At 41.5% G+C, this 15,647-nt stretch overlaps 1 protein-coding gene across 3 annotated transcripts; it reads left to right on the top strand.

Moving 5' to 3' along the window:
• Nucleotides 1-2,388: 2,388 nt before the first annotated feature.
• Nucleotides 2,389-11,046, top strand: MSANTD4 (Myb/SANT DNA binding domain containing 4 with coiled-coils). 3 transcript variants are annotated; one of them, XM_066175768.1, is made up of 3 exons: nt 2,389-2,443; nt 6,770-7,398; nt 9,120-11,046. In XM_066175768.1, exons 2-3 carry the CDS (start codon nt 6,937-6,939, stop codon nt 9,693-9,695), a joined length of 1,038 nt encoding a protein of 345 aa, XP_066031865.1. In that variant the 5' UTR covers nt 2,389-2,443; nt 6,770-6,936; the 3' UTR covers nt 9,696-11,046. The 3 variants fall into 3 exon arrangements, with proteins under 3 accessions (XP_066031865.1, XP_066031867.1, XP_066031866.1); XM_066175770.1 differs by lacking the exon at nt 2,389-2,443 and adding an exon at nt 4,364-4,383; XM_066175769.1 differs by lacking the exon at nt 2,389-2,443 and having other exon boundaries at nt 5,908-7,398.
• The last annotated feature ends 4,601 nt before the right edge of the window (nt 11,047-15,647 follow it).

The following is a 15,647-nucleotide window of genomic DNA, read 5'->3' as shown; positions in this document are numbered from 1 at the left end:
TTCTAATGCAGGTAATCTCTTGGGGTTTGTTTGTTTTTCTCAACTGGAGAACATTTTGAACGCTATAACCAAGAATGCAGTTAGCATGGATGAAAACTGCAGTGGGGGAGGGTTTATAATTATCCTTGGGCCGTGTATTTGTATATCCTTTGCATATTGAGTTACTGTTCCCAGGCTAATTTTAATTGCCTGCTGAAAAGTTCTTACGCTTACCATTGTAAGGTACTAATTTAAATTGGTATAATTTTTAAAATAAGATCCGATTCATATACAGGGGTTTTTAACAGTTTGAATATTGCAAATGATTGGGTGTTTATTTTTACTGAAATGGACGTTCCATAGTAGTAGAAGTAGCTTTAAATAAAAGGACATAAAAGCTACATAGTCTAAAATTTGCATGCCGTGGCTTGCAGAACTGGCAAAAATACAAAGTAATGGAGCCCAGTGTTGTCTTGTATTCTTCCAAAACTTAACATTCTGTAACCCTGATACTCCTCTATAGAAATTAGAGTTACAAAATACAAATTAACCTTCCAACACTCCAAGGCCTTTGGCCCAAAAGCCTTTCAGCTAGAAAAAGCCTTTTGGAGACATGTACAAAGCATTCCAACAGCATTCACAATATTAAAAGCTTATACTGAACAATGAAGGGATTCTCTGACCAAATCTGAGAGCTTAAGTTGCATAACCCTGTGCACAATCAGAAGGAAATTGTATGTGTATATTCTACAGATCCAGGGAATTCACCATGGACTTGAACAGTTTGCATTTGAAGTAGACCATATGGTAGGGATTTTCTTACTGTCATCAAAAGCAAGAAAGAAAGAATCGGGATTAATTGATTAAAATACACATAAATTCAAGACAGTTCACATAAATGAAGGAGGTCGAAGGATTTTTGTTGGAGGAAGCTGGTATACACCAGGATTTTTCACCAGTGATCAACATCCTCCATAAAAGTAGAGTAACAATTCTGAGAGAAAGTAGAGCTATTTAGGTTTATGAGCATGGCTACTCTAGGAAATCATATCATTCCTAGTTAAAATTATTCTAATGGATACTACTAATATTTAGTGGTTTTTTTCTTCACAATAAAAGAAAGATATTCAATGAGGTATAATTAGGACTAATCATTTATGCAGACCAGCAGAGGTTCAGACTGTTAATGACCTCCCCTTTTCATCACTTGCCCACCTACTTGCACATGAATCTAGTTTGAAGTAGCTTGCAAGACCCTTAGGATGCCCTTGAATCTTATTTCTGAGCACTGTTAAAATACTGGTAATAATCGAAAGGGAAGCCAAGTTCAGGTATGGGTCTCAGTAAGAAATATCCCTGTACTATGTATGTCAGCAATGAGGCGTGGTCTTGCTACACTACTCCTCTTCACCATTTTCCTTTTTAACTTGATTTTCAATACACAGTGGGCAAGTATGGCAGCAAAACTATCACTACCTGCTAGCAAACTGGTAAATGAATGGTTGGCTGAAATTGGAAAATACCATTTTAGGGGGATTTGTAGTTTCATCCCAGTTATGATCACTTAAAGCTGTATTAATCAGCTAACTACTTGTCCAGTGAAAGAACTTGGAAAGACTGAGCAAGTAACTTAACGAATATGCAAAGTAATAAATGCACACATCAGGTTAGGCAAAATAGAGGTACCAAACTTAGAAAAAGTTGGGTTACATGAGCAAGGCATCAGGACGTAATACGGAAGGCAAGGACCACGCACATCTCGTGTGCCGGAGGGGACGAGGAGCCCCAAGCCCGAAAGCTCCTAGAAAGCGTTTTGTGCGTATAGCCACCCACAACAACGGCGTGGTGCCTCACACATGCAGCGCTTCCCGAAAAATACTTTCATTTCTTTAATTACGGTGTGTGAGAGATGTCATTTCTCCATTTTAACCACAAACAGCGCACTTGGGGAGGAACAGCCGGCTGCCGCGCGCTCGCTCTGGGTAGCAGCATCATAAACCTGGCGGCCACAGCAGCGGCTTATCCACGGTTATCCCGTTGGGTTATCCCGCACGCTCGGGCTAACCCTGCTCCTCCATCCCTCCCTCCCTCCCTCTCAGGCGGCCGCCGAGAGACCCCGCGCTGCACCGCGCCCTCCAGCGAAGCGGCAGCACCAAACCCACCCGCGGAGGGTCCCTCGTTGGGGGGCGGGCCGGGACAGCCTGTATCCAATCACCGGCACGCCTGGGGAAGACAGGCGTCTGCACCAGCCAACGGCTGCCCGGCGGCTGCGCGCGGCGCGGCCCCGCCGGCGGAGGAACGACGGGAATTCCGGCCCGCCTGGCGCGGCTGGGCGGGGCGGGGGAAGCGGCGGACAGGGAGCACCAATAGGCGTGCGGAGAGAAGTGACAGGCAGGTAGCTCGCCCAATGGGAGGGCGGTGGCCGTTAAAGGGCCGGCGGCCCGGAGGGGAGCGCCGGACGCAGGTGAGTCGCGCGCGCGGCCCCCGGGGACCGGGCGGGGCGGGCAGCGGGACCGGGCAGCGGCTCCCCCTGCCCCGCGGCGTGGGGGCTGCCCCCGCCGCCCTCGCGGGGGTAGAGCGGTGGGGCTCCGCCGCCCTCGGCCCCTGGGGGTGATGAGGGGATTGCCCGCCGTCTTATCTCCCCACGGGGAAGTCCCGTTCCTATTTCTCCTTGTCCCGGGAGAGTCGCAGGGCCCTGCCGGCCGGAGAGGCCCTGGCTTGTGGCAGGGCCCACGGCCCCATCTGCTCCCCGGGACTCGGGCTGTGCTGGCCGGGGCAGCCGGCCGTGCCCCCGCCTCCCTTTGTTGCCGCCGTGCTTTCCCTGCAGCGCTCCGGGTGGGACCGTGCTGGCCCGGCTGTGCCCGGCCTCACGGCTCCGCGATCCCCGCGCAAGGACGAGGCTTTCCGTTCCCCTTCGTGGCCGTGGCCCTCCAGGGTACGGGGACCTTCGGCCTCAAAAGTCTGCCTTCAATAGCCTGAACCCCCAGCTGCATCCCATGTTCCGTGCTTTCTCCCTGCTTCCTTGAATTGTCCTTTTAGGTGTTGGTTCCCTTCTGTGCCTGCTTTTTCGTTTGTGTAAATCCCGGGCTTCTTGCAGGGCTGTGTGGGGTGACGGGTTATGCAGCGCCCAGATCCTCCTGTACTGAAAACCTTTGTACAAAAGCGTAAGTTGCTCCAAGGCAATGTAGCCATCTCTTAAGAATCACAAAAAAGTTTTCCAGAAAGCCTTAGGCAGAAGATCCTAAAGATTCTAATTTTGTTTAATAAAAACTTAGAGGTAGCAGGTCCTCATAATTTGAATGGTTTTTTATTCAAGCATAGGCCCTGAAAGTTAAAAAAAAAACCAAAAAAGCAAAACAAAACAAGACATCATCTTCTGTAAAAAGTCATGGTTTTCATAATATTCAAGTTTGATGCTAGCAACAGTCTTCCATTCCTGGTGAATGCATGGATCTTTTTGTTCGGGGCATTTGCTAATTTTTTTATTGTTGATCCAACACGTGGTCTGACAATAAAGTGTGAATGAAGGGGACAGAAAAGATAGAGGCAGAATGAGGATGCTTCTGTCTTTTACTATGCCAGGGTGTTCAGTGTGTGCATATTCTGTCTGTTTATGGAGTTTCCAGCTTAGTTTTACAATACTTGTTTCTTTTCAACCCCAACAGTTTGTGTTTTTTTGGTGCAGTGATGAGAGCCTTCTTCATCACAGGTTGCTTTTGGCCTGACAGGCCCATAGTCAAAGCTCCATGTTGCCATCTTTTCTGGAAGACCTTTGAAGTCTTTATGATGTCATCAGAATTGTTGTGAGGCTTTTTTAGCCAGCACTTCACGTTTCTACCCTAACTGTAAAAGTACACATGTTGCATTGCAGTTTGTCCAAGTTTCTTGTGCACCCACTCAGTGGCAGAACACGGGAATCTGAAAAGTCCTTGGTTTATAGTAAGCACTGCTTTACCACAACCAACACACTGGTGTGTTGCCAACATTATTGTCACATTAATCTGAAACACAACGTTGTCCCAGCTACTAGGATGAGCATTAAAGCTATCCCGGCTGCTAAGGTTTGGAATATTAGGGTTTTTTCCTGTAGCTCTCTAGAAGGTGTACAAATCCTAGCTTATTTACCTCCCATCTCTTAGGTAGTTTGAGTATGTAACAGCTCATTTCTCCTCATTAAAGAGTAGTATCCTGGAGACCATCTGGCAGTGGCTAAGAACTGAATATCCCAAATCTCAGCTTTTGTTAGATAATAATGTTTTTTAGTTAATATGTCAGCTAGGTACACAGAGCCATCTCTAGGAGTAAATATATTGTTAAGATAATTCACTAACTTCATTTATATTCATTAGAAATGAATCGTCCTTAACAAGACAATGTGCTTTTGAAAAGGAAAGAGTTAAAGAGGTAGGATGTCCTTACCAATTGGAAGTTCATAATCATGAGTTTTAAAATATAAATAATCATGAGTTTTGCTGATGTTTCACTGGGAAATTCAGAGGCTTGTATCAGATGTGTTCTAGCAATAAAAAAGCCTAAAAGAAAACGTTACCTAATAAAGAAATTGGATGCCAATAGTTTCCAAGTTAGTATTGTAGTTCTTAAAGGTTATGTCCTTGGTTTATGGCATAAAATCCCAAACTGAGATAAGACACTAAACAGAGTGTGGCTGGGGAGATCAATCAGGTGATGCAGAGCACTGGTGCAAGGAGCAGTGGGCTGGCCCACAGGGTGGCCTGACATTTGCATGTTTTAACTCTCATCCCTCTCTGGAGCTAAGGAGAAAGCTTTCCTGTCAGCATTTTCCATGTTGATGTAGAAGTCTGTTTGGAAAATGGTGAAAATTTGATTTGGAAACCCAGTTCATTTTTGTGGGTTTTTTTTTTTTTTTTTTTTTTTTTTTTTTTTTTTTTTTTTTTTTTTTTGTTTTGTTTTTTTTTTTTTTTTTTTTTTTTTTTTGTGTTTGTGCCCACATTATCCTGCTGTGCTAGCCCTGAGAAATTCAGAAGAAGCCAGGGTAACTGGAGGTACCAAATGAGTCTGTAAATTCCTGTGGTTCCTTGTTGGAATGTTCAATTTTGGAATGACCAAAAGAACAGCAGCACACAGCTTCCTACTTGAGTCTGAGACGTCCAGAGTGCTGGGTAGCTACATGGGAGTGCTGTAGAGTGGTGTATGCTGATATAGGCCTCTGCTTTATGCAGTTATTTTCTTCCTGGGACTTAGTTTTGCAGACTTGCTACCTAGTAATCATTGGAAGTAAGTGGCTTCACAGAGTAGTATTTTAGTGAGGAGAAGTAGTAAAGCAGTTTTTTAGATGCAGTATTTGAAAAAAATAATTATTGGCAGCATGCTTGCCTGTTGCTTGACATGGAAAATGGCGAGTGAGCAACTTCTTTGCAGTCAATGGTGTATAGGAGATGAAGAACAATGTCTAAACTACTAGACATTACTCCCCAAGTGGGGAGTTGTAGTGCAATGTGCTGATGTGTATGCTTTAACCAGGTTTAGGGAGAACAATAGGAGGAAAAATACTTAGTAATTTAAGAATCCTATATAGCTGGGAGATAGTTATTTAAGAATTAACTCCATTAGGTAGTAACAACTGAATCTATAATCTGGAAGTTTTTTGCCTTCAGGTAGACAAATGTCTCTACTGCATGAACAGTGAACAAACAGCAGCTCGAAACTGCCTGTAGTGTGTAGTGAATCCCTGGCCCGCTTGACTTAAAGTCTTTTAAAACTACCCACAGTGGTAGGTAACATGGTACAAAAAACTGTTCAAAATAATCCTAAATTGAACCTATTGCTAAGCACAGTCTGTGGCCAAGAACCATTTTTTGATTCTTAGTCTTTGCTTCCAGGTCTTGGTAGGTTTTTTTTGGTTTGGTGGGGTGTTTTGGGGGTTTTTTTTTGGGTTTTTTTTGATAATATGATCTGTTATAAACACAATAATAATATTCATTACTGCGTTAATAGTCCCCTCTTCCTCCCACTCACTCTCCACATCTCTGCAGAGTTGCGCACAGTCTGTCAGGTGAATTTTGGGGGTTTGTGTTCTCTTCATCATCAGGCACAGGACCAGCTGGTGCTGAGGGTAGAGCACGGGATGAAGTTTAAAGCTGCCGAGAGCAGTGTGAGAAGGACACAGGAGGGTTTTAACATGGACATACAGTGACTTAAATCTATTTGCTGTTAAAATGTCTCCAGTAAATGACATTTTTTTGAACGAGTAGTTACTTTATGACATTCAACAGGATTACTCCACTTCTTATGATTATATTAAGTTAGAAGAGCTTTGAAAATGTCAACTTTTCATATTAATTTACTTTTTTTTTAATGAAAATGGTGTCTCATTTAAAATATATCTCAGAAATTTCAGTCCCCTAAACATTTCATGTTTCTGAAGTAATGATATAACGATTTCAGCTTCTTTTGCAAGAACCGAGCATTCAAACTGGATGTGTGTGTCAAAATTCAGTCTCAAGGAGATCCCGAATGGCAAAACTCTTAAGAGCTAAAGGAAAATAGCTGTACTTTTGTAATGGAATACCAAATCAACCTTAACAGTTCATGACATGGATATGTTAATGGTTTTGTAGTTCATAGGAGATTAGAGAAAGTATCTATGACTACCTTATATTGAGAGTTTAAAAAAAATGTTTTCCTTTATCAAATAAGCAGTTCGTTCAAAATATGCGTTCCTTAAATAATGACTTAGGAGTCAAGTTGTTAAATGAAAATATATGGTGTATACCTTGGAGATTTATCTTGTTTGCTCTTTTTCTCTTAGGAAGCCTGACAAATAGAAAAATACTACAAAGTGAAGAGAAAATTTACTTCATGAGAACTGAGCTCTGCTTTCATTTGCTTTTAAATTTATTTATATTAGTAGCTGATTAGTGTCAGATCACCTCTGTAGTTTGCTGTGGTGAAATTACTAGGTTAAGCCTGGAAAAAATGAAACAGTTAAAAAGAAAAAGAAAAAGCAATTTTAGTGTTCAGGAAACTCAAACTCTCCTTAAGGAAATCAGGAAAAGGAGAGACGTACTCTTTTCGAAGCAACTTAATACAACAATTAATGAGATGAAGCGGAAAGCTTGGGAGGAAATAGCAGAGTGTGTCAATGCTGTAGGTGAAGGAGAGCAGAGAACAGGGACAGAAGTGAAAAGGCGATACCTTGACTGGAGAGCACTCATGAAGAGAAAACGTCTGAATGCAAACATCAAAGTAGTAGGTGCTGGGTTTCACCTTCCTTCATCCAATTTAGATGACTCCCTCAATGAAGACATGGATGAGAAAATGGGATTTGCAATTGAATCTAGTTTTGAATGGCAGAATATCACTGACTTCAGAGAAGCTGGTGGATCTTTAACAGAAATCAAAGTAGAAGAGGAAGAGGAGGATCCGCAGAATTTTGAAGTGAGTGACTGACATACATATGCAACATGGCCTTTGCTTCATTTCAGCATAAGGCTTTTTTCTGTGTTCCTTCGTAGCATCTGTTTCTGTTTCTTTCTGAACGTGTGAACTAAACTGTAGAAATAAATATAACTCAGAGACATGGTATTCAAATCTAGCAACTTGCAATTGCACGTAAAGTCTTGGATGTTGATTGCTGATTTGAAATCCCTAAACTTTGAGTATGTCTTCGCACATGTATTTTCCATTTGCATGTGCCACAGATGAGAATTAGTTGAGTCAATGCAAGAAAAATATGCTGTTGGAAGGAACTGGTCATTTTAGTATTCAGACTGCCTCGATGGATGAATGGAGAAGAGAAGTGCTCTAACAAATGAAAGTATATGTTACCTGCAGGTACAGAAAGAAATAGAATACTGAAAGAAATATGATACTGTTTGCATTTTTTGAAATGAACCTATAGGAGATGAGAATACTACTTGAATTAGTCAGTCAGCCTTTCCTCTCTGTCAGAATTTTAGTGTGAATTTGACAAGCAGTAGTGGATTCCATAGACAAGTTGATACTCCTGGCAGTACTATGACTGTCCTGGGATAGGCAAGCAGCTGCAGTGCAGTCAAATGTTGGGATAGTTTTGCTGTTCCTCTTTAAATACATAGTTCTCTTTTTCCAGAAGGGGTACTCAAGCAATTTTGTTTGGGGTATTTTATTGCTTTGGGTTTTTGGAGGGCAGGGTTTTTTTGGGGGGGTTTTTTGAGTGGGTGAAGTGGGGAAGCAACTCCTGTCTTAACTCTGTTGATATGTATGCTGGGAGAAAATCAGTGTAAGCTGTTAGATGGTAGTGAGAACTACTGTCAGACAGTGCTGAAGAACATTGTGTTTCTCTCATCATAGAGGACTGGCAGTGGCTCTCCTAGTCCTAAAGATTTCTGAACACTAACCTTCCTCAGTTTGCCTTTCTCTTGCAGCATACATATTGGGAGACAATTTATCTCTTGTACAATGAATTTGTAGCACGTTAAGGGCTGTGATGCTACACAAAATGTTACCGCCTGCCGAGAGCAGTGGTCCTAAACCCCTCCATCATCTGTATCATAAATAGCTTTACAGCAAATGTGGTAATACAAAATGGTAAAACAAGTCCTGCTTATTGACCCACTTAATAACCCTTCCACTTAAGAATTGGAAGGGTTCGGAACATGTGAAAAAATGTCAGTGTTAAATGTTTTTTAGGAATGGAATAGCCCAAGTTAGTGAAGGTTAGACTAGCTTACATAACACATTGCCTATGGATCCATCTGCTCTGATAAATAATTAGTCACAACAAATGCCTGGTGGCTTACGTAAATGCCACTCAGCTCTATGAAAGGTAAGAACAACATATGGTCTTCTAGATCCAGTTTTCTATCAGTTGTTCTGAATTATCTGTAATAACTACTATGCTGTATTTTGTGGATGTTCCTGTATGTTCACTGACAAGATTTTCCATTTTTCATTACTCGATATTAACTTGCAGATAAAGCCTGTTTCTCTTCCTGTGTAATGATAAAAAAATCTTCTGACGTAGCACGGTTATTTCAAAACATATAAGTTAAACACTTCTGAATAGCTTTAAAGATGAAAAAATGCAGTATTTTTTTTTCAGTCAAGTTCCATGTAATTAATTTATTCTGGCATAAAGACTGGAATGTAATTCTTGTCTGTCGCATTCCTCTCTGCAGTTTCCTATTGAGGAAGAAGAAGAAATATTGTCATCAGTTCTGCCAGATTCGAAAAAGGAAAATGACCTACCAGACTTCCCCCACATTGAAGAGTTTGGAAATCTGAGCTCTGCTCAAGCTAGGCTAGCCTATGAAGATTCTCACTTGCTTATAAATCTGGAGAAGCAAAAGGTGGAGCTGGAGAAACAGCGGCTGGACATCGAAGCCGAGAGGTTGCAAGTGGAGAAGGAGCGCCTGCAGATTGAGAAGGAGCGGTTGCGGCACGTTGACTTGGAGCGTGAGAGGCTTCAGATTGAGAAGGAGCGACTTCAGATTGAGTGGGAGAAACTCAGGCTAGAAACTTTGCATGCTGAAAAACCTGCCCTGGAAAATGACCTCGCCCAAACTGAAAAACCCATCATGCAGCCTCTGGATCTAGAAACGGAAAAGTTAAAACTTGAAAAGGAGCGTTTGCAGTTAGAGAAGGAGAGGCTGCAGTTCCTAAAGTTTGAGTCAGAGAAGCTGCAGATTGAGAAGGAACGCTTGCAAGTGGAGAAGGAGCGCCTTCGAATTCAGAGAGAGGGTCACTTGCAGTGAACGTCTCAGCTAAGGTGTCAACGTTAGTGTTTTGATGTTTCTAAATTAGAAGTAGTTCTTTCCTTGATACTGAAACTGTCCTAGAGGCTTAACATTCTTCTTTTCAGAGTTGAATGTTGGTGTTAAACTGAAAAAAAAAATGGTGCTCATTATGTCAGTGTGCCTACATAAATGATCTTATGTGTGAAATTGCTTTTCAGTGTATCAGAACTTAAGTGTTACGTTCTCTTGTCTTCAGTATTGTGCTGTATTAGTTCGGTGTCCTCCTCTCATAGAGGCCTTGAGAAGAATCAAGGCTGAACCTTGTACTTTTTGTCGCTGTACTAACAGTAAGGAAGGATCAGAATAAATCAGCGTTTGCGGTGAGGACATGGTGCTGAGGATAGCCTATATAATAAAGAAATATAATTTCAGCAGAACACAGGAATACAGAGTCATTGTGAGAGCGATTCATTAAATTTTATTCACCCCTCTTTTTTTTCTCCACCTCCACAACTGGGAAAAACAGTTGAATTTGTTGCAGTTGTGTTTACTGTTGTTCCATGGCTTGTACTGAATGGGAGTGCAGAAAATAGGTTTGATTTTTATTGTGGTTTTTCTTTTTGATGAAGTATTCTTATTAGGTAAAGTTACACATCAGCCCTACCTATAAGCTGGCCTGTTGGTTTCCCCAGGTCATTAATAATGCTGTGTGGAGTAGAGCACCTGTGCCAGCATAGCACAGGGATATACTGATTGATCAGGAACGCTGTCTAATGAGTCTATGATGACCCCCTGAAGGAAATTGCTAGACCTTGTTTGTTCTTGGAAGGCAATAGATGGTGATGGGAGTCTCAGAAATGGAGACATGGAGACTGAGCACAGGCTAAGAACCTCTGAGCTTGAGCACTTGTACACTCATTGCTGGTTCTGCCTGCCAGCACCGAGGGCATGTCTGCAAGGCAGCCAGAAGAGGCTTCTGTAGCTCTCTGTAGTATATTTTGATTAGACAAGTAGAAATGGTCAGTGCTGAAGGCTGTTAGTATTTTTCATAGGCAATGTAGTCATATTACAAAAAAACCCCAAACAACCAAGGAAGGAAGCTTTCTATTATTTCATGTATGTTTAAATCCCAACTGAGCCAGACTTCACCTTTCTCATCTTTCTGCAAGTAACTGTCGTGTTAATGCCATTGGAAATGTAGGACTGTGGGAGTACTAAGTCTAAACATATTTTGAGTGACTTTGGTGAGTTCTTGTGCGAGTAAATAATATTTATACCACTACAGGTTTACTTTTATTCTGCAAAGATTATTTTTTTATTCCTGAAACAAGTGTGCTTCTACAGTGGAAATAAATTTGACTACTACACTCCAAAATGGCTCTTGAGGCTTTCTTCACAGAGAAACTAGGCTACATCTGAAGAGGAACCTGGATACTGAACACTGCAGCACCCCAAAGTTGCTCATGCCTGTATTCCCTGTGTAGTCAGTCAGAAAGGTGAGGCATCTCAGAGCTCAACTTAAAATCAACTGGGGCTTACTTGAGAAAGGAACAAGGAAGGAGACACCAACCAGCTGACCTCAGTGAAATGCCAGGTGCACACCAATATTGCTCCATCACTCTTCAGCTGGACAGGGGAGGGAAAATAAAAAGATCATGGGTGGAGATAAGAGCAGGGAGATATCTCTCAGCAATTGCAATCATGGGCAAAGCTGTCGATTTGGGAAAATCAGTTTACTATCAATCAGTTTAGAGGAATGAGAAATAAAACTAAATCTTTACCACCTTTCCCACGGCATTCCCTTTGTCCTAGGCTTAGCTTCACTCCTGATTTTCTCCACCTCTCTGTGCAAGTGGCACAGGAGGATAGGGAATGGGGACTACGGTCACTTCATTACACAGTGTCTCTTCCTCTCCTTCCTCAAGGGGAGGACTCCTCACACTCTTCCCCTGTGCCAGCATGGGGTCCTTCCACGAGAGACAGTCCTCCATGAATTTTTGTAACAGGAGTCCTTCCCACAGGCAGCAGTTCTTCATGAAGTGTTGTGGTGTGGCTCCTACAGGGTGCAGTCCTTCAGGAAGAGGCTGCTCCAGTGTGGGTCCCCTGTGGGGTCTCAAGTCCTGCCAGCAAACCTGCTCCAGTGTGAGTTCCTCTCTCCACAGGTCCTGCTGGGAGCCTGCTCCAGTGCAGGCTTCCCCTGCGGTCATAGCCTCCTTCAGATGTTTCCATGTACTCCAGCATGAGTTTGTCTATGGGCTGCAGGTGCATCTCTGCTCCCCCATGGGCTGCAGGGAAGCTTCAGCTCCAGCGTCTGGGGCACCTCCTGCCTCACCTTGTGCACTGACCTTGGTGTCTGGGGCTTTTTTGGGTATTGTCATTCCTCTCTGGCTGCATTTGCTTCTATGCATTTTCCCTGTGTTAAATACATTATTCCAGTGTCACTAGCACCGTCACTCATGGACTTGGCCATGACCAGGAGTGGGTCCACCTTGGAGCCCCCAGGGGTTGGCTCTGTTGGACATATGGACAGCTTCTGGCAGCTTCTCTCAGAAACCACCCCTGTAGCCCCTCCTGCTACCAAGGCATTACCTCACAAATCCAATACACCAAAATAAAGGGTCAAATTGACAGCCCTCATACGTATCATGCAAATTGATATTAAAAATAACTTTCTGTGATTTGGAGAAAATACTTATCTTTTCCCTTTAGAGCATGAAAGAGGCAGAATTCATGGAGTTAGTCAGGTGTCTAGTGAATAGTATGTTGACCAAGATAGTGGGATAGCATGGATTTTATGATTGCTGTGCCCTGAGGTGACCAACATTCTAGATAACTATTATAACTGCCAAACAGGGTCAGAGTAGGAACAAGGGGCAACATAGCCAGCTCTGCAAGAGGTATTGACCAGAAGGACCAAACCAGGAGGGAGAGAACGTTCACAATCTTATCTGGAAGGTAAAGGAGCAGAAGAGGCAGATGTGAACTCTGGCTCCTGTTTTGACAGGTAGTTGAGCTCCTGCTTGATCGCAGCACCTCTGTCATCATGTTTTACTCCACTTATCCATTAGGATAATGATTTGTATTTTACATTCAACATCTTCAGAATTGTACCCCAAGAGCATTAAAGGTTTTAGGGGAAAATAGGTAGATAAATCTGAACCATTTCTGAATTCTTAATTGTTTCAGAAATTTGAAGACTTTTCCAAATATTAGTAGAGCTGTATGTAAGCAATTACTTTTCCTAACAACTATTCAGCCTCCTAGGGAAATGATGCATCTTTTGGTTATAGAAAACATCTTGGAAAATACTGAATTATGAAATTAGGCATTGAGATAAATCTTCAACAATACGGTTTCAGCATTAAATTTAGAGAAAATTTCGGAGTTTAATACATCCATTTTATGGCTTGCTTTTTTTCTTAATGACAATGCAGTCATTTTGTGGTAATCTGAATTAAAATGTCATATATATTTAAATACTAATCTGCAATCTCTTAAACTTTAATTGCTTGATTTACCAATCTATGATCCTGATGGTGACACCTAAGGTCAAGATTTCAACCCTGTAAATGTCACCCAAGTTAGGACATACGTATGAACTCACTGTTCTACCAACATCAATCATGGGGTAAAAGTTGTAAATGCAGTCCCCAAGAACAGCCTAGGATGAACAGTGTCCCAACAGGACACAGCTGACAAAGCACAGTAGGATTCAAAGAAAATTTCCTTTCCTTGAGTCAGTGGTCTTACGTTATTTCTAGGACATTTTGAGCAACTTTCAGCATAAAGAGATGTTGCAAGCAACCTACACACGGTATAAAATATTAGTTTATTAAGATAAACAAGAGATGGTTAGGATTTCATAAGCGTTTTTATCCTCATCACCTCAAGGTCTCTCTACTAGCCAGGGAATTATCAGCCAGTAGAGGAAGAGTTTCTAAATTTCCCCTTGCAAGTGGGAACAGAAGCCCATAATTTATATCTCTTCACCTTTTCAAAGAATTGTTCATGCAGTGTTCACAAAAGAACATCAGTGATGAGTATCCTCCCTGGCTCATGCGCCCTCAAAATCTCCCTGCAGAAAGGCGCAGAGTGCTCTAAGGAGATGGAGTCAGACCTAGGGCTGATATTTTACAAACACAAAAATACCCGCAAAAATCCTACTCTCTGTCAATCAGGAGCCTTGACAGAAGTGGTAGGTGGGAGAAGAGGGAGGAGGAAAGACTAATTTTTCTCTGTTGTTGCTGAAATAATTAGTGAATTTAAGCCAGACGGTGTCAGAAAATGTCACCACATGCAATAGTATTCACCTTTTTTCTCTTTTCTTTTTTTTCTTTTTCTTTCCCTTTTTTCTCTTTTCCTGTTTATTTTTTCTTTCTCTTTTTCATTTTTCTTTTCTGCGTATCACTGTAAGTCTGAAAACCTGGATCACTCAGGCACTGTTGAAGTTTGCAGTTAACATTAAGATGAAATATAAGTAGACTGGATTATTCCATAGGTTAATGGGTTTGTTTTGCATCAAGGGCTCATCATCAGAAATGTTTGTAGTTACTATTAGGACTATAGAAAGATTTTAATCCAGGTTAAAACAAAAAAAAAAAAAAAGAAAAAAGAAAAGATAAGAAAAAAAAGATTGCATTTTTAGAAATAAATTCCTACTGGTTTGGGTTTTTTTGTTTGTTTGTTTGTTTGTTTCCAGATAATCAGCTTATTTGAAGATGCATGCTTCAAGCAAATACAAAGAGGGAAAAATGCCTTTAGTATGGGCTTTGGGCAACTTGTAGTACTTCATCTTTTCTTCTTCTTTTTTGGGGGGATTGTTTGTTTGGTTTTTTTTGTTTGTTTTTATTGCACATCTGTACCAAACTCATTTCTGATTGGTGTCCCCATGTGATGTAGCAGTGATGTGGTGATCAGCCTTTTGCCACTGAGGCAGCATTAACTGGGAGTTGGGGAGGGAGCTCTGGGCAATGGGGGCTCTTGCACAAAACTCATTGGGTTTTCCTCTCTAGTCTCTTTAAACAAAATCTCTTGGTGCTAGGAAATCTCCTGGTGCACCATCCTGCGCGATGCCAATGAGTGCAAGTGTTCTCAGGCAGCACAAAATGTACTAGTAAAAAGAAATAGGTCCACTGACACAAGACAAGAAGAAACCCTTTCCAGATGCTGCGCATAATCCTTTTAAACTTGACCTGCTTTAGAGGACACTTCCATCCTCTCCTTTTACAGATTATTAAGAATGCCACTGTTATTTTCTGTTCCAGTTTTATTGTTTTTAATTTCCCTGCTTCACTCTATCAGTAGTTTTATTCTATACATTAGTAGACTGTGAAATACCTTGTCTTGTTACTTCCGTATTTTCTAATTGCAACACTCCATCATTAGTCAACGGGTTCATAATGTGGAAGGCAAAGCTGCTATTTCATTTCATGCTATATAATGCAATGCTTTTGGTTCAGTAATTACATTGTGCCAGACTTGCGATCAATCCTGAGATAGCTCACTTGTGATGGATAGCCCCATCACAGAGCGTATAGGAGTTAAAGGAAGAAGCAAATTTTTAATTTTGCTCCTCTGTCAATTCAGCTACTCGAATACTTCTTTTCAGACCAGTATTTATCTCATTGTAGAGATTACAGAAATGAGAACTTAAAAGAGAGAACTGAAGTTTGAAAAGCATTTTATAAAGTTTTGGTTTGCAAACCAGAAAAGATAAAAATTAAATGTTCTTCCACAGAAAGCTATTGTGTGTTATTTTGTTAATGGATTGCCAATCTTCTAGTCACCTGTTTAATGTACTGGAGAAAATCATTACCTGCTGCTTGTAACTGTTCTAAGGGTTATGTGAAATGAGCTCATCATCTTACTACTATTGCTCAGTGCTAGGCCTGTGGAAAAAAAGATTTCCCAAGGTTTTTTTTCTCTGTCATAGAGGTGTTTGTAAGTCAAACAATTTTCTGAAGTGCTGGC

Source organism: Chamaea fasciata, unplaced genomic scaffold (genome assembly GCF_029207755.1).
Source record: "Chamaea fasciata isolate MVZ Bird 193981 ecotype frontalis unplaced genomic scaffold, bChaFas1.0.hap1 SCAF_2, whole genome shotgun sequence".
In the NCBI taxonomy this organism is placed as follows: domain Eukaryota; kingdom Metazoa; phylum Chordata; class Aves; order Passeriformes; family Sylviidae; genus Chamaea; species Chamaea fasciata.
Note: the sequence above shows the minus strand (reverse complement) of the source record. Positions and strands in the feature narration are given on the sequence as shown.